Raw genomic sequence first — 23,972 nt, forward strand, 5'->3', positions numbered from 1 at the left:
AGATTACAACAGGATCTGGACCAGATGGGCCAATGGGCTGAGAAGTGGCAGATGCAGTTTAATGTGGATAAATGTATGGTTATCCACTTTGGTGGCAAGAACAGGAAGGCAGATTACTACCTCAATGGAATCAATTTAGGTAAAGGGGCAGTACAAAGAGATCTGGGTGTTCTTGTACACCAGTCAATGAAGGTAAGCATGCATGTAAAGCAGGTAGTGAAGAAGGCTAATAGCATGCTGGCCTTCATAACAAGAGGGATTGAGTATAGAAGCAAAGAGGTTCTTCTGCAGCTGTACAGGGCCCAGGTGAGACAACACCTGGAGTATTGTGTGCAGTTCTGGTCTCCAAATTTGAGGAAAGACATTCTGGCTATTGAGGGAGTGCAGCGTAGGTTCGCGAGGTCAATTCCTGGAATGGCGGGACTACCTTACACTGAAAGACTGGAGCGACTGAGCTTGTAGACCTTTGAGTTTAGAAGACTGAGAGGGGATCTGATTGAGGCATATAAGATTATCAAAGGATTGGACACTCCGGAGGCAGGAAACATGTTTCCGCTGATGGGTGAGTGCCGAACCAGAGGACACAGTTTAAAAATACGGGGTAGACCATTTAAGACAGAGATGAGGAGAAACCTCTTCACCCAGATAGTGGTGGCTGTGTGGAATGCTCTGCCCCAGAGGGCAGTGGAGGCCCAGTCTCTGGATTCATTTAATAAAGAGTTGGATAGAGCTCTCAAGGATAGTGGAATCAAGGGTTATGGAGATAAGGCAGGAACAGGATACTGATTAAGGATGATCAGCCATAATCATATTGAATGGTAGTGCAGGCTCGAAGGGCAGAATGGCCTACTCCTGCATCTATTGTCTTTTGTCTATTGTGTCCCAACAGGCGGCGCAATGCACGACGAAGAATTTCAAGCTTTCTTATCACTGGAAAATCATCCATGTGAAACGTTAACACTCCCTCTCAACAGTTACTGCCTAATTTGCTAAACATTCTGGCACTTTCTGTTTCTAACGCAGATTCTCAGTGCCCACAGAGCTTCATGCTTGTAACACACCGCAGTATTGGACTTGTCACTCAGCACTCTGACATGGCGTTAGTTCCCTCAGACAACCAATTAACGCCTTCAAGTTCAATTAAGAACCGGGTTACACACAAGGTATTGATATTTCAGTGCTTGCTGTTTCTGTTCAGCAGTCAAAGCCAGGAACATTGCAGTATCCCTCATCATTATCACATTCTGGGTAATACACAAGTACCGTGGCTGCAAGATTAAGTCAAAGATTGGGAATTTTCCAACAAATCACTCATCCCTTAACTCTTCAAAGCCTCTCCGTAGACAAAAGAGGCACAAGTCAGGAATATGATCCACTTGCCTGGACAAATGCAACTCCAACAACATTGAAGCAGTTCAACATTATCCAGAACAAACTAACTAGTTTGCATGGCACCCTAAGCATCCCACTACCAACTCATTGTATCTGGAACATGCACTATTTAGAAGATACATTCAGCAACTCAACAAGGATTGTGCACCAATACTTTTGAATCTCGCAACTTATATATCCTGTAGAACAAGTGCAGTGAGCATATGGAATCGCCATTACCTGTATATTCATCTCCAAGTCAATCACCATCCTGACCTGGACATATATCATCAGTCTTTCACCGTTCCCAGGTTAAGCTAAGGAACTCTCAGCTAAATACTGTGGGAGTACCTTCACTACATGTACTATTGTGATTCAAGAAGGTGACTCACCAACACCTTCTCAAGGGCAATTATGGATAGAAAATTAATGCTGACCTTGAATGCATCCCATGAATTAATTTCATAACAGCATATTTAACAAAAATGATAGTAGTAGTTGAATTTATGAATGCTTGTAAAGCATATTGTCATTTTTGAACAGCAAAAAGAAAAAGTCATTTTTTCTATAGTTTTGCTGAAAAAAGAGATATGCTGCTCTTAAGAGGAACTGATGATGTAGCAGCATTGTCACTGGAACCATTATCCATATACTCCAGGCTAACGCTCTGGAAATGAGTTCAAATCCCACACAGCAGTTGGTGACATTTGAGTTCAATTATTAAATCTCTTGAATTAAAAGGTGGCATGGCAACCATGATTGTTATAAAACTCCATCTGGTTCATTAACGTCCTTTAAGAAGGAAATATTTTATCCTTATTTCGTCTTGCTGGTATGTGACTCTAGAGCAATGTGGGTAACTCTTAAAAACTGCCTGAAGTGGCCTAGTATGTTACTCAGTCATATCAAAAACCACTAGAAAGCAATTGAAAGGAAATAAAGCACTTAGCATATACCTATGAACTCAAAAACAACAATGGCAAGCCAGTGTAATTCTTCACAGACTCAGGATTGTTTAGTAAGTGTTGCCCAGTCATGAAATCAAATCTAATGTTGGGCATGATTCCACTTTGAGTACTCTGTTGTGAACAGCCAAAGGGCCATGCTGTTTAGTACATTTTTTAGATTAGATTAGATTAGATTAGATTAGATTAGATTACTTACAGTGTGGAAACAGGCCCTTCGGCCCAACAAGTCCACACCGACCCGCCGAAGCGCAACCCACCCATACCCCCACATTTACCCCTTATTACCTAACACTACGGGCAATTTAGCATGGCCAATTCACCTGACCTGCACATCTTTGGACTGTGGGAGGAAACCGGAGCACCCGGAGGAAACCCACACAGACACGGGGAGAACGTGCAAACTCCACACAGTCAGTCGCCTGAGTCGGGAATTGAACCCGGGTCTCTGGCGCTGTGAGGCAGCAGTGCTAACCACTGTGCCACCGTGCCGCCCAAGTAATTCCATCAATTATTGGGATGTGCAGGCTACATGCTGGCCACTGCACTGGCAAACTGCAAGTTTGATGCTGCTATGTCCAGTATCAACTGGAGTGGCATACTCCACTAACAAGATGCTGCTGCCAACCCAAAAGATGTCCTGGCTGCCATCAACAGAGTAACGTGGTACATGAATTTCAGTACCTGCATGATGCTAGGTAAGTAAGCCATATGTGCTAATGACTGGTGGATCATCTCAAACAGCATGTCTTTTTGGCTGTTTACAATAAAAAAACTGATTATTTTCACCCAGCATCTGCTTGCAAAATGCAGAACATTGGATGGAACATTAGACATGATTAATTTAAGGTAATCAGTATAGGTATATGTATTCATACTGAGAGCCATGTCTATGAAAAAACATCAGTCAAGAGTTGGTGTTGGAAAAGCACAGCAGGTCAGGCAGCATCTGAGGAGCAGGAAAATCGATGTTTTGAGCAAAAGGCCTTCATCAGGAATCCGTGAACAAGCATGTCAAGTAATGTGCCATTTTCAATTAAAAGCATGGGGGAATAACCTTTCCCTGATATATTCCCCAAAGCAATGCTTGGTCCAGATTTAATTTGCCTCTTTGGAATTGAAGCAAAAGCTTGGGGGATAACTATCTCCATAGGCCTTTACCAGTCTATTTGCTAATCAGCACCCTATTGTCATACAATGTAAATTCTGTTCCCTTTGAAATTTGAAATTCTTGCAAATCTGTCCTGATAAATGCAAGACAGCAAACGTTTCCAACATGTCTTTTACTTTTCAAGCAATCTTCCTATACACGTAATTTTTGCATGGAACTCTTCAAAATTGTTTATAACATTAACACTTAATGTGTGTCAATCAGGTTTGAGAACTCCAATTGGATGGGAGTAGAATTATGGAAAATAATACATTTCACTAGAGAAATGAATGGGTAAAATGGAAGAATATCACGTCAGACTTAGAGAATGTCACTTATAACTTGAGTTGCAACAAATACATTTCTAAGAGTATATTTGTTAGGAAGTTTCAAATGCCTCAAATTCAAAGGCAAGAGTTAACTGAATATTTTATGAGTATCAAACACAAAGGTGATTTATCTGGGTCCTCTTCATTCCTGAAAATATTCCAGTGCAGCATGTAAAAAATCAGAATGATTTTAAAATCCGGTTTAAAACTTATTCACTCTAAGTGTTAAATCTGAGCTGTAATTTTGCCTCTAATGAAAATAGAGGTGAATAGTACTAAATAAAGTATTTATGCTACTTGAAGGAAGTGCTAAGCTGAGAACTAGCATCAAAGCGTGCATTTATTATGCCAAATGACACGTTCAAAGTGTTTTGCAATGTTTCATTAACAATTATCACTTTTTGAAACCCTATCACATCTGTGTAAACAAATGTGGCAGTGAATTTGCACAACACAATGTCTGACTCTTTTTATACTAATTCAAATTTAAATTCAGCTGATCGGGAGAAAATATTGCATGTAAACCAAGATAACTTTTTAAAATTATCTTGCGATAAATGCACAGTGAACTGGAAAGCAATTTAAAATGATTAGTCAGGCTCACAATGTGATTCATTTGCATGTGCTAGAAGCTATGTATATATAAAAAAATGACCTTTATTTGTGAGAAAAAGGAATCTGTTCATACATTGCAACCTTTTCATTGAGAAAAAGGTCATGAAGACTGCTAATCTTTACTGCAGATCCCACAGCAATGTCCTGGTCACTTTGTGCCTCTTGGCCTGACCTGAGTTTTGTCAGCTAAGAGTAAAGTTAACAGTTCGTGCTGCATGTCAACCACTGAGCACCCTCTTGTGCAATATAAATTTATGTTCCTTTTCTAAATTTGGTTTCTTGCACATTAGTCCTGATGAATGAGTTGAAAAGCTTTTGCTTTTGTCTCTTTCTTCTTTTAAGCAGTGTTTGTATTCTGTCCTCACAAGCAATTATACAATTGTACAGAAAGTATACAAGTGGTGTTTTCCAAGGGTCAGGATAAGGATGACTGCTCCATAGACGTTAATGTGGGTAAACAATGCATAATTTAAAAGTCTGCAGATGACAAAACTTAAAGTAGATAAAACATGGGGATAATTACAGAATTCAGAAGGACATAGACAAAATGGACAGATACATGGCAGATGAAATTTAATGGAGATAAGTGTGAATTGGTATGCTTTGATAGTAAGATTTAGGAAAGGCACTGTAATATAAACTAAACAATTTTAAAGGAAATGCAGAAATATTGAGATATGTATGTACATAAATCATTGCAAGTTCATGACGAATTAAGATCTTTCACTTTACTAACAATGACATGAAGTACAAAAGCAAAGAAATTGTGTTAAATTCCTAAACACATCCTCAGTTAGCTAGCCCTCAGCTGGGACCAATGGGAAGTCCCATGCAAACGTTCTCAAGGCCTCAAAGGGGGTGCAGAAAAAACTTACTGGAATAGAGCGAGGTATGAGGTACTTGAATTACCTTGACAGATTGGAGTCGCCAGGATTGTTCTACTTAAGAGCAATAAAAAGATAAAAGGAGATATTCTAGAGGTGTTAAAAATCATTCATGGTTGTAATTGAATAAATAAAGAGAAATGGTTTCCAGTGTCAATCAGGATACTAATGAGATGTCACACTTTTAAGTGAAAAACCATGTTTTTTACACACGGAGTTAATGTGATCTGACAATCACTGCATGAAAGAGGGTTGAAACAGATTTAATAATAAATTTCAAAAGGAAATTTGGTTAAATACTCAAAAGGGGAAGAATTTTGAGGTTTTAGGAGAGAATTGGGGAATGGGACTGGTTGGAAAACTCAGTGAGAAACCTATAATATGCTGAATGGTCTCTTTCTACAATGCATCACATTGTGTTTTTGTGACTTTGAGATCTTATGCTGATTCATAAGTTATTAATCAACGAGGCACTTCAATGTGAGCAGCCCTTCATTAACCACTAAAGTTTCAAATTCAATTTCAATGAACCAATAAATCATTGTTTGAATGCTGGGATATCTGTGCAGTTTGAAATGTCCTTTTATAACCATTCAGCAGTGCAAAGAGTCATCTCTAGTGGACAGCTTGAATTAGCTTTTGCAGACCATAGTGGGAAGTTGGTTGAAGTGATGGATGTGGATTAGGCAAGCTGCACTTTTATGTCACATAATGCCTAATGCCAGCACAGAAATGCTCAGGCATTTCTCTCATCGTCGCACTAAAGAGGGAAGGAGGCAGACAAAACCAGTAATATTTTTAATGTGCTGTAGTTGTCCTTCCAGATTGATAGACTCATACACAGTGTTGGAATTTCTAAGAATGCATAAATCTTTGTTGAGGATTGCTGATAGAATGGCATACATCATAGTTTTAAGCCAAAGGTTATTTGGAAGGCCTTTTTCCCCAGGAATGATGCCACAGGATTAGACTTTCAAGTTCTATTGCATCAAATTACTTTGCAGAGTTGGGAATACCTGAGCTATATTTTTAAATAACCTTGGTGCATAGACAGTTAAAGATGTGTTTGTTGAACTCCCAACAGTTATATAGCTTGAAAGGACATGTATTATTAAGAGTTTTGTGTCTATGATCAAAGACACTTGTTTTCTCTATCATTCTATTTGGCAAGTCTCTTATCCAAGCTGTAATTAATGTGTTTATTAACATGGCAAAAGAAAAGCTTGTATATCTTTATTTTACAAGAATATCCAGAATGTGTATTTGTATTATAAGGGTAATCAGTTAATTTGAGCATTTCATTAAACACAACTCCTTAGATAACTCAAGCTCTATCTTCAGATTAACAAAACATTGTTCTTTGCCACTTGAACAAGCTATTAAATACTTTATTAGTTCAAACTCCAAGCAAAACCTTAATAGAGAGCTGATGTTGTGACACTATTGAGCAGAATCATTTCAAATATTTTATTTTAATAACATCAAGAACTCCAGATTGTCTTTACCAAAACAATAATTATCCTTCTTTAGAAAGCCCCAGAGACTCTAAGCTACATTTTTTTGAATCATTGCATGGCATTTCAGTCTACTTTATTCTGTAAACTATGTTCACAGAGACATTCATTTAATTCATTGATAAATACGCACTTGGCAATTTTGAGAAATTATGTATTAGCAACAAATAATTCTGTGAAATAAATTACAATTCTTGAGTAAATATTTCTGATATTTAGGTTTGAAACATTTTTATTATTGATATATGTATTCATCATAAAAATAGAAAATGCTGGAGAAACTCTGGCAGAATCTATAGTGAGAGAAAAGAATTCATGTTAAGACATGACCACTTGGTTGAAGCACGTACTGTGTTTGCTGTATCAGGTGCTGGCACATGGTGTAGGTATCAAATTGATGTAGCACAATGACACACAGCAACATGACCACTCCCTCAACTGATCAATGCACAATGCAGTGGCAATACACAAAAAGATAAGGCATAGTAGAGATGCTGTAAGCATCTCTACAAGTACAAAGTGAATGGATGCCAGGAAAGCAAGTTTAGTCCAGAGATGCACCCTTTTTGACATACGAGAGGGATGATTAACCCAGCACACACACAACTGGCAGGTGAGGCGGCTAGCCTCCAGTGATGGCCACTATCAATGCATGTCTACCTGGCAGAAAGAAGCAAACTACTGTGGATTCCTTCAATCTGAGTCACGGCAAACATATTAGCAACAAGAGTAGGTCATTCAGCTACTCAAGCCTGCTCCACCATTTAATAAGATCACAGCTGATCTGTGGCCTAACTCCATATGCCTGCCTTTGGCCCACATCCCTGATACCCTTTCTTGAAAAAATGTATCTCAGATTTACATTTAACAACTGATTTAGTAACAACCACATTTTAGGGAAGAGCATTCTAAACCTCCACTACACTTTGCTTCTAGAAATGTTTTCTAACATCCCTGCTGAAAGGCCTGGCCCTAATCCTTAGTCTATGCTCCCTGGTTCTAGAATCTTCAACCAATGGGAATAGTTTATCTTTATCCAACCTGTCTTTCCCTGTAAATATCCTAAGAACCTTAATTAGATCATTCTTTAACCTTCTAAATTCCAGAGAATAAAGGCCAAATATGTCTAATCTCTCCTCATTGACACCTGAAGTCCAAGTATCATTCTTGTAAACCTACGTTGAACTTCTTCCAGAACAAAAACATTCTATCTAAGGTGTGCTGCCCATGTATTTTAACTCTATTCAATAGAAAATAATGTCCTAACATTTATTTAATCCAAAGATTTCCTTTTATCACTGTTTATTGTAAGTTTGCCACTCGAACTTCAGCATGCAGATATTTGGAAAGTAGATAATTTCTCTGCAGTTCTATTTTTATTTCATAATTTCTCCTTGGAAAATCCAATTGATGCACAGCTCTTTAATGATCGATGCAGGAGAGCATGCTTCCTTCTAAACAGATTTCCAATGAATGGATGTACACTTTGCAGAGTAAGCAACAATAAAGTTAAATGACTTCCCTTGTTATTTTCTTTGAGGATGCCCAAAATTGCACACATCACCCAAAAGTCTATAAATAACATCTATACAGGACTGTTTTGAAACTATAAATTTTATTAACTTATGAAATATCACAATAGAGCAGAACTTTAACAGTGGCAACAATCTAACACCTGCAGTGGTATCTGTGTTTACTTTATATTTCAAGCAAAATGTACCAATCCTATCCAATTATGCTGTGCATCAATGTATTTTAAAAAGGAGACATCTCCATCCTTCAGAAATATGAATCTGTGATGATGCCCATATTTGACCATGCACACAGAGGTAAAAGTATCTTTAGGCTGTACTCCTACAAATGGAAAGTATTTTGCATGAATAGGCTTTGGTGTCCAAATGCAGGTTAGAACATTATCTCAATGTTAGAGTTTAAATGACCAGAAACTGAAACCTGAGCTAAAATCAAGCACTTATGCTAAGGCTTCTCTGCCAACTTTTGTTTTTGTAGATGCCAGATAAATTAAGCCTTGAGTGGGATCTAGCTAATGTATGTAAATAGTAAACTAACAATTCCCCAAGTTAAAAATCACACAACACCAGGTTATAGTCCAACAGGTTTAATTGGAAGCACACTAGCTTTCGGAGCGTCGCTCTTTCATCAGGTGATTGTCAACCACAATCACCTGATGGAGCGTCGCTCCGAAAGCTAGTGTGCTTCCAATTAAACCTGTTGGACTATAACCTGGTGTTGTGTGATTTTTAACTTTGTACACCCCAGCCCAACACTGGTTTCTCCAAACAATTCCCCAGTCTGCTAATTTGTACTCCAATTTCAAAGGAAGCTAGTGGTCAAACCACATGACTTGGTTCTCTGAACAGATACCAAGTAAGTCACAACAGAAACGAACACACTCTTATTAAAAGTGTAGATGTAGCATGAGTTTTAAACATTGGATATTTGCTTAATATAAAGTTAAATTAACATTTTTCTTTGTTTCAATGTTTAGAGCCAATTATATTGCATGTTTACACTACCCCAGTTTGGGGCAGCAAAAGAATACTTCGATTATTTGGGTGTCAGCCTGGGAGCACTTTTACTGGGTTGAAACTTTGTTGATCCATCTTCCACTCCTGGAATTCAAAGACAAATTCTAGACCGGTACTTGAGAAAAGTCCTTTGGATGTTATCAGACCCCAAAGGGCCCCTAACATTAGATGCTAATAAAAGATTCCATCACACTATTTTTAAGATCAGAAGGTTTCTCCCCATTTTGGGCGGCACGGTGGTTAGCACTGCTGCCTCACAGCACCAGAGACCCGGGTTCAATTCCCACCTCGGGCGACTCTCTGTGTGGAGTTTGCACATTCTCCCCGTGTCTGCGTGGGTTTCCTCCGAGTGCTCCGGTTTCCTCCCACAATCCAAAAATGTGCAGGTTAGGTGAATTGGCCATGTTAAATTGCCCATAGTGTTAGGTGAAGGGGTAGATGTAGGGAATGGGTCTAGGTGGGTTACGCTTCGGTGGGTCACGCTTCGGTGGGTCGGTGTGGATTTGTTGGGCCAAAGGGCCTGTTTCCACACTAAGTAATCTAATCTTGTCCTGGCCAATAATAATCCCTGGATTAAAGTAATTAAATACACGTATACAATTTTTCCTAGCCATCATCAGTTCTGAGGACGAGTCACTGGACCCAAACTGTTAACACTCTTTCTCTCCTCAGATGCTGCCAGACTTGGGTTTCTCTAGTATTTCCTGTTTCAGTTTTATTAAATACATTAACTGGTCATTTTCACATTGGTGTTTGTAAAACATTATATATAAATTGGTTCCTGAATTTCATCCATTTAAAAAAAAATACACATCAAAATGCTTTAAATTTGTAAAGTCTTTCAGGAGTGTGAGAGGCATAATATCAATGTATGACTTCATATAAAAGTAATATTTTTCTTTTGTTAAATAGCTTCTAATTTCCATAATCTTAGCTTCCAAACTGCAAAACTGAGGAGCCAAACATTTGTAATCAAAACCAACTTTGCAACTTGAATGACAAGGTTCATATGAGCATCAAAGGTAAGATAACATTTGCTGTCCATTGAGTAGTTCAATATATATCTGTCAGCAGTGATTCAATTCAGGAGTTGGTAAAACATATAAGTCAAAGAGACAAACGCCTTGAGTTTGCAAAGGTAGTGACAGCAAAACTTAACTCACTTTCTTTACTGTATAAAATTGACAGCAACTTCTGACATCATCTGCACATTCACAGGAAAAGGGGAAATCCTCATGTTTCTGTCAGGGATATCATGCCTTCCTTGATGGGTGTGTTTTTGCAGTTTTTATTGTTGCAAATAACACTATCAATGAGTTGGCGTGATTTTAAACATTTTTTAATGCACCGAGCTCATTATTGAAAATTCTTTTTCTTGCGTGAGGTGCAACTGAGTTGTTAACAACACTCAGTAGTACTTACTAAAAAATCTATCTGCCTTCCCCTGTACATCTAATTTTACAAATATGGAGTGACATTTTGTTCAGCTCATAATAAAAATTTAGATTTTAAGCAGTTTAATTATAATATTACTTCACTTCCTACTGTCATGTCTATCACAACTTTTATTTGCTTTATCTATGTATTTATGAATGCTGACACTTAATGGGTAAAAAAGCTTTAAACCTTTTGGACAAATTTGACTTCGTAGTATTGTTTTAGTTAGCATTTAATCTAAAGTTTAAAATTCAAAATTTTTTATCAACCTGTGTTATAACATACCTCTGGAGAAAGTAGGTCTTGAACCTAGGTCTTTTGGTTCAGAGAGATGGACTTTACCACTGCACCACAAATACCCTCAGTTTAAACACTAAAGGTCAGTCCTGAGCATCGTTATAACAAGCTGTCTGTTAGAAGAGCAGTTGAGCTCAATGAATGAAAGCAGCTGAAACCAGTTCCTGTACAGTTGGGTTAGATAGGTCTTTTGCATTAGGAACACATAAAACCAGCCAAAACATTTTTTAAATTCAGTCAAGGGATGTGGACTCTGGTGAGGTCAATATGTATTGTCCATTGTTCGTTCCCCTGGAGGTGGTGGTGTTGGGCTACCTTGCTGAACCTTTGCAGTAGGTTTCATTTATAATGGCCCATGTAGATACTAACAATGTATGCAGGTCATATAAGATGATTCTGCCTCGTCAGCATTGAGAGGTAAGGTGCCAACCTAAGAAGCAGAATCTCAGGGTCACTATCTCTAGCTTAGCTGCCTGAAAATTGTAAATCCGTATGGGACAATTCAGATTAGAGATGAATGTGTGTCTCAAAGTCAGGTGTTGGAAAAATGAGTTCCATTTGTGGGGCACAGGCAGCAGTACTGGGAAAAGTGGGATCTGTACCATTGGGGAAATAGCCACCTAAACTGTTCTTTTGTTAGTGTTCTTCGAAGCCATGTAAATAGGGAAGTACAGAGGATTTTAAAACAACTAGCAGGGGTAAAGGATCTAATATGGGAAGATAGAGTAAACCAAAGAGGTGTTAATATGGTAAATGTTAAACTGAGATAAGTGACTTAAAGTATGAATCTAAGTGTAAATTAACAGATAAGGCTAAAGGTTACAAAAAGAATAACAACTAAATATTCTTTTTATCCGGAATAACATGATAAAACCAAAGACCGAACTGAGATTGCAAATGGAAATAAATAAGTACAGTACAAAGACATAGTTGCACAGTGATATGGATTGGTTCCTGAATATTAAAGGATCCAGGACATTTAGGAATTACAGGAAACTATGAAAAGGTGTAGGGGTGATCCAGTAAATAATGGTTTTAGTATTTGAGAAAAATGATCTATGTTCATGATACATGGATACAGGACTAGTTTGGGTAGAGACAAGATAAGAAATTTGTGGAAATGGTGTATAGCCCCCATGACCCCAGAGAGTGCAGCATAAAGGAAGAAATAATGGGAGCTTGTTAGAAAGGCATAGTGTAAATCATGGGAGATTGTAATCTACATATAGGTTGGAAAAGTCAGATGGCCAAAAGATATTTAAAATGAAGAGTTCAAATTGTTTGGATGGCTTCTTAGAATAGCAGGTTGTTGAACATTCCAGAGAACTGTCTATACTATGCCTAATATCTTGAATAAGATCAATTAATGATCCCAGGAATGAAGGTGTTGTCGTATGAGGAGCGGTTGAATACCCTAGGTCTGTACTCGATGGAATTTAGGAGAATGGGGTAAGGGGAGGGGGAATTTGTCTGAAACTTACAGAGTATTGAGAGACCTGGATAGACTGGGCATGGAGAATTTGTTCCTGCTAGTAGGTGATACTAGGTTCTGAGAGCACAGTCTCCAAGTGAAGGGACAGCCATTTCGAACTTTAGAGATGAGGCAGAATTCCTTCAGCCAGGTGATTGCATGAAGAGAAGGAAAGTATGTTGCCAAAATTGCTGATGACACAAAGATATGTAGGAAAATAAATTCCAAAAAAAAATATAGAGATTACAAAAAGATACTGATGAGTTAAGTGAATGGGCACATGAAGTACAATATGGGAAAATGTAAAATTATACAGTTTTTCTTGTAGGAGCAATTTAAAAGATTATCTAAATGATGACAGATCTGAGTTCCAAGATACATGTCCCAGTGCATGAATTGCAAAAGGCTGGAATGCAGATGCAGCAAATAAATAGAAAAATGAATAAATGATCCATTATCACTCAGAGAATGGAATAAAAAAAGGGACGTTATGCTACAGTTTTACTGAGCACTGGTGAAATCACATCTGGAATATTGTATTGCCTTATTTAAGGAAGGTTGTAAATGCATGGCAAGCATTAGAAGTTCCAGTAGTTTTCCAGGCTAATTCCTGGAAAGGATGGCTTTTTTTTTATAAGGAAAGGTAATATAGACTGGACCTGTCTGCTGCAGTTTAGTAGAATAATACACAACTTGACTTGGGTAGCTGTGGAGGAGATGTTTTCTCTTATGGGAGAATCTAGAACTCGTTCACTGCTTTAAAAATAAGGGGTAGATGATTTTTGTTTTCCCTTGAGTATCATCTTTGGAACTCCCTTCCTGTTTAGGCAGTGAAGTAGAGTAGATGAATATTTTTAAGAAAGAAGTAGATAGACCTTTTGCAAGTAGGGGTTTAAAGGATATCAGAGATAAGTGGGAATATGGATTGGAGGTTACAATCAGATCAACTATGATCTTATTAAATGCAGACCAGGCTTGAGTGGCTGACCCACTCCTGTTCCTTATTTGTATGTTTGTCACGTTTTAAAAAAATACTCCATGTTTTTGCATTCTGGTTTGCTGTAAAATTCTTTAATCTGATTGGTTACTCAGCCTCCTAGATCACTTGCTGTTGCTGGATGCCACAAGTTCCCTATAGATGGCGCCAGATTGAAAGTTACATTAGGTGAAACTGATACTCTAAATCTTTGCAAGCTGCTAGGGGGTGCAGACCTTTCACTGTTGACCACGAGCAAAAGGTTATCATTTTTGTTTAACAGCCAAGAAATTAATTCATGAGGAAAAAGATGGACAAAATGTACTTCCTTGTGTGTTTGTGTACTTGTTGCATCATAGTATCTACATTCAGTTGACTCAGTGTTTGGACCTGCTGAGCAAAGTCATAGTTAACCCTACTAGCTTAATGGATATGCTACAAAAGAAATCCAAATAATTGACATTTTTCATGAAATGATATACTATTGAAACATCTTCTAATTTGCAAGTCAAATGTAAAGGTACAAAACACACCTCAGTAGCTGATATTTTCAAATTAGGTTTAATTCTTAAAAATTAAGTATATACTAATACTACAACTGATTGTTCACACACTATTTCACAGTTAGAAACTGTACATCATCAGACTGTATAAACCTTGCAAACATTACTGATACAACTTTATTCCAAAATTAACAGTTTTACATCACTAGATTACAAAAATGTTTTGCATCACTAGTTTCACAAATATCCTTTTCAAATTATCAAAGCACAGGAAAGCAGTTCCATTGCAAATCTGTACCTTAGTAAGTCACAACAGTGATATTAAGGTCAAAGCATACAAACTGAAGCACTAACTTTTAAACCTGCAAATGCTTGGCCAGTTGGTTGATAACTTAGGTGCAAGCATTAGCTGCAGGTTGTAACAACAAGGTCACTATTTTCTCCTGACTGGCTATTGGAGCAAAATAGATAGAAATTCATGTGTCAATGACTTTATTTCATCTAAAAATAAAGCTGCCATTTTCTAAACAAGTTGTGCAATTAAAGTTCAAAACTTTCATAATGTACTTTTGCCTGTTTTTCTAGGAACTGTCTTTTTTAGGAATGTCACCACATTTTTTAGGCAGTGGTACATATTCAAAAATTGTGGCACTGGAAAAGCACAGCAGGTCAGGCGGCATCTAAGAAGCAGGAAAGTCGATGTTTCGGGCAGAAGCCCTTCATCATGCCTGAAACGTCAACTCTACTGCTCCTCGGATGCTGCCTGACCTGCTATACCTTTTTAGTGCCACTTTTTGACTCTGATCCCCACCATCTTCAGTCCTCACTTTCTCCTTGTGGAACGTATTCAGTCTATTTTGAAAAAAAATCACAAGAGAAAATAGAGGGTGGCACTAATGGCATACTAGTTAGGATACTATCATGTAGCATGGAGTTATTGGACTTGCTGAACAACCTGAGATTCTCAGCATAAAAAGTTCCCAAACATAATTAGAGCTGTAAATAGAGCACAACTGACTCAGCTTGATGAAACCATGAGTTAAGTGAAATTTCCCAGTCCAACTTTCAGGGAACAGGAACTTCAATGAATTCCATTTTTAGATGTCTTTTGCAATGTAAATATCTGCAGTATTATGAAATGTGCATGCTATGTCATGTGACACTTTGTTGCCTGATATTAACATTGTTCATTGGTTTTATTGTTTTAATATATCTACAGCTTTTGACACTATATAATTTCCCCAAATAGCTGAATTTTAACTGTTAATTGCACGTGATTATATGGTTAGAGACAATACTGTAGAAGAGAGGAAGAGGGTGTAATTCCGTGCCTCTCACAGTCTCTAAATATTTACTGAGAAGGATGAATGGAATCAGGGAATAGGCTACTGTACATCCTTGCCACCAGGGGCAAATAAATAACTCAACACTCTCAAGAAAGCATGGAAATCCGAACCGCTAAAAAACATTTTCTTTTAAATTGAGTTAACATAATACACTAAATCATTCAATTAATAATAAAACTTTCAAACAGATCATCAGAAGTATGTCAAATTTTGATATTTTTATGTACATCAATATTTTTCTTTAGAATTTTGCCCTCCAAAACAGTAAATATCAGTCAAACTCTATCTGGCTAGCTTGGCTTTATTGTGCACAAAGTACCTGTTAGTTTTGGATATGGAGAAAATCTTCCAATTTTGTGATTCAACTGATGTCCAAACTAACTAAAACTCTCCAACAATATTCTCCAGTTTTAGTTAAAAATCACACAACACCAGGTTATAGTCCAACAGGTTTAGTTGGAAGCACTGGCTTTTGGAGCACTGCTCCTTCATCAGATGGTTCCAAATAAACCATTTAGACTATAACCTGGTGTTGTGTGATTTTTAACTTTGTACACCCCAGTCCAAGTCATGACTCCAGTTTTAGGATACTGAAGTCCTAGATTTATGTCACTGGGTGAAGGCATTTAAAATCTAAATACAGTACTATTACATTCTCTATTTCTCTTATTTTAGTGAATGCATTAAAATGTTTAACATAATGCTAAAATAATGAACGAAGAATTTCAGAAGAACATTTCACATTTTTGCACACTAGAATCTCATGGCATCATTTTAAAGCCTTATGATTCCTTTATTAATATTTGGCTTTTGCTATTTTCCTCTGTCAAGTAAAGATACTTTTTAGTTTACAGAATTTCCTCCCCACCTTTGCTCATATCTAAAAGGGTCCCACCATATTTTTCTAATATATAATGCACCATTAGGAGGCTGAGCTACAAAGTAGATTAACATTACAAGAAAGGAGTTGAAGTTGTGGGCTTAGTTAGACTATCATCACAGCTAAACTGTAGCCTGCAATTGAGATTCTCCAGAAAGCAGCTCAGACAGCATCTGGGCAGAAAAAGTTAACATTTCAGATCAATGACCTTTCATCAGAACTGTCAAAAGTTAGAGACATTACAGGCTTTAAGGGGGTACTGACACAGGGAAAGGAGTAAGGTAGACAAAAGGGAAGCTCTGTGATAGAGTGGGAGTGAGGAGAGATTAACTAATAAAAAGGATAATGCTGCAAGGTAAAAGACAAAAAACAAAACATGGTTCCAGAGGAGCAATAAATGGCAACAATGGAACCAACAACAAACCTCTGCCGAAATTAAACAATGAGAAATCGCTGAACTGAAACTGAGGACTAAAGATTTACAAGGATGTTGCCAGGGTTGGAGGATTTGAGCTATACGGAGAGGCTGAATAGGCTGGGGCCGTTTTCCCTGGAGCATCGGAGGTTGAGGGGTCACCTTATAGAGGTTTATAAAATCAAGAGGGGCATGGATAGGATAAATATACAGACTCTTTTCCCTGGGGTGGCGGAGTCCAGAACTCAAGGACATAGGTTTAGGATGAGAGGGGAAAGATATAAAAGAAACCTAAAGGGAAATTTTTTCACGCAGAGAGTGGTACGGGTAAGGAATGAGCTGCCAGAGGAAGTGGTAGAGTTTAGTACAATTGCAAAATTTAAAAGGCATCTGGGTATATGAATAAGAAGGGTTTGGAGGGATATGGGCCGGGACTAGATTGGGTTGGGATATCTGGTCGGCATGGATGAGTTGGATCGAAGGGTCTGTTTCTGTGCTGTACATCTCTACGATTCTATGATTTTTACATACTGAATAGAAACAAAGTGCTATTCTTCAAGCTTCAATGATGACAATCATACAGTCATCCCCTTCCCATTTCAGCTTCCTGTGCAAGCACCAGGAGTACATCAAAAGTAATTTTACTTCCTTTGTTATTGCCCCCAAACAAACCATTCTGGTGAAACATTCACAAATTCATACTTACTTTAATTTAAAACAAAGCCATTACTTTTAGTTTCCATGCTGAACATAATTTTGTTTTTAAAGTACATTATTCTATGGGGGCCTGTTTTTGTGTTGTTGTTTTCATTTCCATAATATTTGATTGTACATGTTGTGCATCAATGCTGATATTGTGCTTCAGTGCTTGCATTGTTATTACAGATCAGCATATAGCCCATGGGCCAGATATTCTCCTTTTTAGTGGTAGGCAAGAGTTAGCATATTCAGGCCATTCCTGGTTCAGTCCAGTTACTCTGATCTTGGATAGCAGAGTGTATTGGGATTGGGATTGGGAGGAGCAGCATAGGTGAGAATGGCGGTGCCTCCAAGCAGTTTGGGCACTTGGCACCATTGTGGCCATGCTGTCTTGGTTTCACAGTTCCCTTCCCCTACCGTCTCTGAAACTCTGCGCCATAAAGCAGCAGGCACCAGGGAGTAGCAAAAGACACTGAGAAGATGCACAGCTTCCTTATTTTCCCACGCCTGGGTTTCTGCTAAGCATCAGATACAAAGCAGAGCACAATAAAAGGCACTACCAGAAAATGAGACAAAATTTGCACAATTCATCCAAAATGTATAACTTGCACCATGTTTAGCTCTTCCATCTCGTTTTTTACTGTGGAACTGAAGCCCTAATATTATTTTTATGGAATTACAGTTTAAGCTATAATTGCAATTTACGGGGTCATAAATACCACCCACTTTGTATTTTAGATATGTTGCAATATTAGAAAAGCTGCCCACTGAGTTACCAGAAATGCACATTTTAAAACCCATGTGAACTGTACATTTTTTCCCTTCAATTAATACGGTATTTATTCAATATTTAATGATTTATTTAATGAGTTATTTCAGTCAAAAATGTGTATTTGTTTGTACAATGGTTCTAATAATTAATGTCCACAGGAACTCAACTCTGGTTTTACCACTGATTCCTATGGGAAACCACACTACAAAATATCATGGCCCTTAAATTAATGATTTTTAGGAATGCATTCACAATTTTAAGTGAGGATATTACCATGATATACTCTGCATTGAGGAGTCCAACTGTAGATTGGGTGGTTGCTTTGTTGAACACCTCCATTGAAACAATTGTGACAGTGAACTTCTGGTCACTTGCCATTTTACGTTTTCATCCCACTTGTACTCTGAGCTTGGCTTCCCAAACTGTTACAATGAAGATCTGTGGAAGCTAGAAGAACAGCAGTCTTTAATTTAGACAATTTATAGTCTGCCAGACTCCATTCAAGTATTTCAGATTGTAACCACTACTTCTTTTTTGAAATGCAATTATTAATGATTCTGCTGTTGCCATTTCTTTTGATCAATCTTTTGTTTCTTCACTTGACCCATTATCATGTTTTTGCCTTACACCATTATTCCATTTGATGGTTAATCTTGCATACTTTTAACTTCTTCAGACTTCCCATTTTATCATTTTCATTCACGCTCCCTATCTCTACACCTTGCTAAAACCTGTTATATATATCATCTTTGCCAGTGCTAATGAAAGGTCATTAACTTGAAACATTTCTCTCTCCACAGATGGTACCTAACTCTGCATTTTCTGTTTATATTTTAGATTTCAAGCATCTGCAGTCTTAGGCTTTTGTTCTCTTTAATTCCCTTCACTCAGAGTGGTTAAAGTGAGAATCCCAAACAAACTTATAATCACTTCTGGGACCTCTTAAGATGAAATTATTGTCAGCAACCAAATCATATTCAAGTCTCTTTGGAGATGCCTGAACACGGTCAAAGGTATTATGTATAAAAGCCCTGAAATGGTCTGTTTAAAAAAGGTTCCCACACAAGACAATCTGCAATGTGCCTTGAAAGTTATCTAATTCAAAGCAACATGCTAAAGAAGACTTAAAAGACATAATACTCTGGATTTTCATTTATAGCAAGAAAATTAAAATTTGACAATGTACATAAAGTAGTACCTTTTTAAATATTCCAAAATCTAGGAAGTTCTAACAAGTTACATTATGCAATTATTCAGTGAAGGCATGCCAATAATAACCAAGTACAATTATGTAGCACCATTATGTTTAAGAAAAATTACAAAATGTACATTGAGAGAAGCTGTATGTATGATGAATTAAGTTGATAAGTCAACATGTTACACAATCATTTACACCAGGCAACCAAGTGAATATAAAACCAATGAGAATGTAACAAAATAAGGAACCCTGTACAAGTGTTCCAATCCGAAGGCTGCCGCGGCAATGGCTAAGAGGAGCTGCAGTCTTGCTGTGTGTTTCAGGAGCTTGCTAACATGAAAGGAAAAACAAATTAGTTATGGAGAGAATTAAACATCACATATTGTGCATTTAAATCAATCGTGTTTTTAGAAATGTCTGCCAAGTACAGACTGTGGCTGAAAGAACAATGGAGGTTGACCCACAGTCTGATAAGAACGTAAGAAATAGGAGCAGGAATCAGCCATTTGGCCCTTCAAGCCTGCTCCACCATTCAGTGAGATCACAACTGATCCACCATTAATCATATTCACTTTTCTGCATTTTTCTATAACCCTTGATTCCCCTACCAATTAAGAATCTATCTCAGCCTTACCTATGCACAGCTCTCTGTGGCAAGAAGTTCCAAAGACTCACAACCTCGTTGTCCATTCACATGGAAGGTTACTCAGTTCTGCTCAAAGCCCTCAAACAGCACTGAATATATGAAGAATCGATGCCTGGGTAGTTTTTCCAACAATATTTCTCTGACCAACAATGCCCCGCTCCACATCTTCCTGATTAAATGTAGGTTGAAAACTATTTGCAGATGTTCCCGTTCTAGCCATTCAGTTAGACTGCATGGAGTCTTTGAATTCAAGTGCCAGCTCCCTGTATCATTATTATTACATATTGCGCATCTGTTCGCATAGTCAAAAATTGTGACTAGCATTGTATATATAACACCTTACTGTGTCGAATTATGAAGTGCAATTACGGATTACAGGACTTGATTTTATTGGATTAATCCACAATGACTAAAGTGAGGTAGCATTGCAAATAAGTTAGGACACTTCACTTTTGACTGTGGAAAATTACTCAGGTATGTCCTGTACACAAAAAAGCAGGGCAAATGCAACCTGACCAATTACCAACCCATCATGCCACTCTTGATCATCAGTAAAGAGATGGAAGGTGTCATCAACAGTGCTGTGCGTCCTGCCAGGGCCATTCAGCTCCAGACCTCATTACAGCCTTGGTTTAAACATGGACAAAAGAGATGAATTTCAGAGGATAGCCCGAGACAAAGTTGTATTTGTCTGAGTGTGGCATCAAGGAAGCCTAGCAAAACTGCAATCAATGTACACTAGGAGCAAACTCTCTGCTGTTTGGAATCATACCTGGCATGTAGAAAGGTGGTTGTGGCTGTTGGAGGTCAATCATTTCAGCTCCAGGACATCTCTGTGGGAGTTCCTCAGGGTAGTCTCCTAGGCCCAACCATCTTCAGTTCCTTCATTAATCACCTTCTCTCCATCATTAGGCCACAAGTGGGGATGTTCACTGATGATTGCACAATGTTCAGCACCACTCAAGACTCCTTCATCAGGAATGGCTGGTGGAGGGCCTTTGCCCAAAATGTCAATTTTCCTGCTCCTCGGATGCTGCCTAACTTGCTGTGCTTTTTCAGCACCACTCTAATCTTGACTCTGATTTCCAGCATCTGCAGTACTCACTTTCACCTGGACAATATCCAGGCTTGCCCTGCCAAGTGGCAAGTAACATTCGCACAACACATGCCAGACAATGACCATCTCCAATAAGAGACAACCTCAACACAACCCCATGACATTCAATGGTGGTACCATCACTGAATCTCTCACTGTCAACATTCTTGTGGTTACCATTGACCAGAAACTCAACTGGACTCACCATTTAAACACAGTGGCTATAAAAGCAGCTCAGAGGCTAGGAATACTGCTGTGAGTAACTCACCTCCCAACTCCCCAAAACATATTCACCATCTACAAGGTACAAGTCAAGAATGTGATGGAATACTCCCTACTTGCCTGGATGGGTGCAGCTCCAACAATACTCAAGAAGCTGGACACCATCCAGGCCAAAGCAGCCCACATGATTGGCACCACATCCACAAGCATCCACTCCCTTCACCACTGACATTCTGTACCAGCTGTGCGTATTATCTACAAATGGAATGCAGAAATTCACCAAAGATCCTTAGACAGCACCTTCCAAACCCAGGATCACTTCCATCTATAAGAAAAAGGACAGATACATTTTGGAACACCTCTACCTACATGTTCCCCTGCAAGTCACCATCCTGACTTGAAAATATATCACTGTTAGTTCAGTGTTGCTCAGTCAAAATCCTGGAATTCCCTCTCCAAGGGCATTGTGGGTCTATCTACAGTACATGAACTGCAGCAGTTCAAAAACAGCTCACCACCACCTTCTCAAGGACAACTGAAGACAGGCAATAAATGCTGGCCAGTCAGTGATGCCTTCATCACACGAGTGAATAAAAAAATTCAGAACTATATTTTCAGTCCTGTCATACTCAGGATTGATCCAGAAATGATATTACAATGGTGTATACCTGGTAGGGAGCAACCTTGGAAGATTTCAACATTGACTTTGGACCTGTCGAGGCACAAGGCATCAGATCAAACATGGGCAAGGGAGTTTTCCTGTTGATTACCTCGTACTTACCTTGCTGCCTCACCTGATGAATCTTTACTCATGTTGAATATCAATTAGAATATGCATTAAAGGTAGCAAAGGCAAACTGGAAGTCTTCAATGGCTCAATAGCACCAGCACTGACTGAAAGAGCTAAGTCCTGAGCAAGCAGTTACCAGTCTGTGTGGTGGTGAGCAATACAATATGAGGGAAAACAAAAAAAATCAGCACCTCAGAAATGGATATCTATGAAGTACTGTGGGTTATCAGCAGCAGAATATTATTCCTCCACTTTGCAACACCCAGGATATCCCAGATTCTCCCTTTAACATCCAACGAGGAATAAAACCCTGATTTAATGATCAGTGAAAGAAAACAAACATGGAACAGGAGCAGGTGCCAATCTGGTGAAGCTATAATACAGGACTACATTTATGTTAAACCGTGGAAGCATCATGTCTTATGTAGAACCAAGTGATTCTGCCATCGATGAACTGGTCACTAGCTCTCAGGCATAGGATTTTCATCCTATAGGAGCCTTAATTCAATGAGAGGCCTGACTCCAAGTCTTAGCTTCGAGTAGCGCAGGATCCCACCAATTACTGCTCCTAAATTCTGCCCCTTTAGTCTGCTTTCAAGCATCAAAGTGATGGAAGCTGTTGTAATCAAGTGGCACATACCCTCACAAATAATTTAGCCACTGATGCTCAGTTTGGGTTTGCGGCTCAAGACCTCATCAGAGCCTTTGTTCAAACATACATTAAAAAGAGCTTAATTTCAGAACTGAAATGAGGCGGGAGTGACTGCCCTTGATGTCAAAGCAGCAATTGGCCAAGTGCAAAGAGGACTACTGTTTTTCAGGACATTCAGGGCTTAACAATCTTCAGTTCAATTCATAACTCCTGAAGATAATGCAGTCTGTGTCGGTATTCAGCAAGACCTGGACAAGATCTAGCTTTGGGCTGATAACTAACGAGTAATGTATGTGCCACACAAATGCCAGATGATGACAATCTCCAAAAGACAGTCTCCCCACTTCGCCTTAACGTTCAACTGAATTACCATCGCCAAATACTTCACAATCAATATTGAGAAGATTCATCATTGACCAAAACCTTCAAAGGACGAGCTGCTTAACCATAGTGGCTCAAAAAACAGGGTCAAAGGGTAGGTATTCTGCAGTGACTGATGACTCTCTGTAGTCCCCAAAACCTTTTCATCATCTTGATCTGAATAATATTTTCCTATTTATGAATGGCCCAGATCAAAGATTCATATAGCAAAAATGTCCTCTACTTTAAAAAAGAAACTCTATTACAAGTCAGATTTTGATGGCAAACTGCAAAATAAATAAATGTGCTGAAATAACACTGTTTTTACTTGCTTCAAAATGCTTTTTAATGATCAGTTATTTTATTTTGCATCCCTAAAATGAGTTGCAATCATCTTGGGATAGTGTTGGGATGCAGTATTTGAACATGATGCTATTTGCATAAGTGCTTCAGAATGAACATAAAATAGTGACTATCAAAAGGAACCCTGAAACCTTTCAAGTGGTCCATGATATAGGGCCACCCTTTTAGGTAGCAAAATGGGTGAACACTCAGAATACTGAGGTGAAGAGTAAGCAAGTGAGCAAAAGCCACAAATGTGGTTTGCTTATTTTGTGCTGCCCTTATACCAGTACTGCTGCTCTCGTACTTCCACTGTGTTCTACCCTCTGCAAGCTCCTGCCAAGGATTACAGACTTTGAAGTGAGCTTCAAGTAATACCTGTTTTCCCAAAAGTATTTCATGCAGCACTTTCATATTAAGATTATTATATTATTATAATTTAGAAGGGGTGACCTATGATTATTAATCCAGTTGTAGAGGGTTACGTCAATTG

General features: G+C 38.3%; 1 protein-coding gene across 2 annotated transcripts in view; it reads right to left on the bottom strand.

Moving 5' to 3' along the window:
• Positions 1–17,126: 17,126 nt before the first annotated feature.
• Positions 17,127–23,972, bottom strand: part of pgap1 (post-GPI attachment to proteins inositol deacylase 1) — a 151,668-nt gene continuing 144,822 nt past the window's right edge. For both annotated transcript variants that reach the window (XM_043692909.1, XM_043692908.1), the window contains one exon: positions 17,127–19,701. In XM_043692909.1, the coding sequence (XP_043548844.1) occupies positions 19,563–19,701 (139 nt within the window). In that variant the 3' untranslated portion in view covers positions 17,127–19,562. The remainder of the gene's footprint in view (positions 19,702–23,972) is intronic.

The sequence above is a fragment of the Chiloscyllium plagiosum genome, chromosome 7 (genome assembly GCF_004010195.1).
Source record: "Chiloscyllium plagiosum isolate BGI_BamShark_2017 chromosome 7, ASM401019v2, whole genome shotgun sequence".
Lineage (NCBI taxonomy): Eukaryota > Metazoa > Chordata > Chondrichthyes > Orectolobiformes > Hemiscylliidae > Chiloscyllium > Chiloscyllium plagiosum.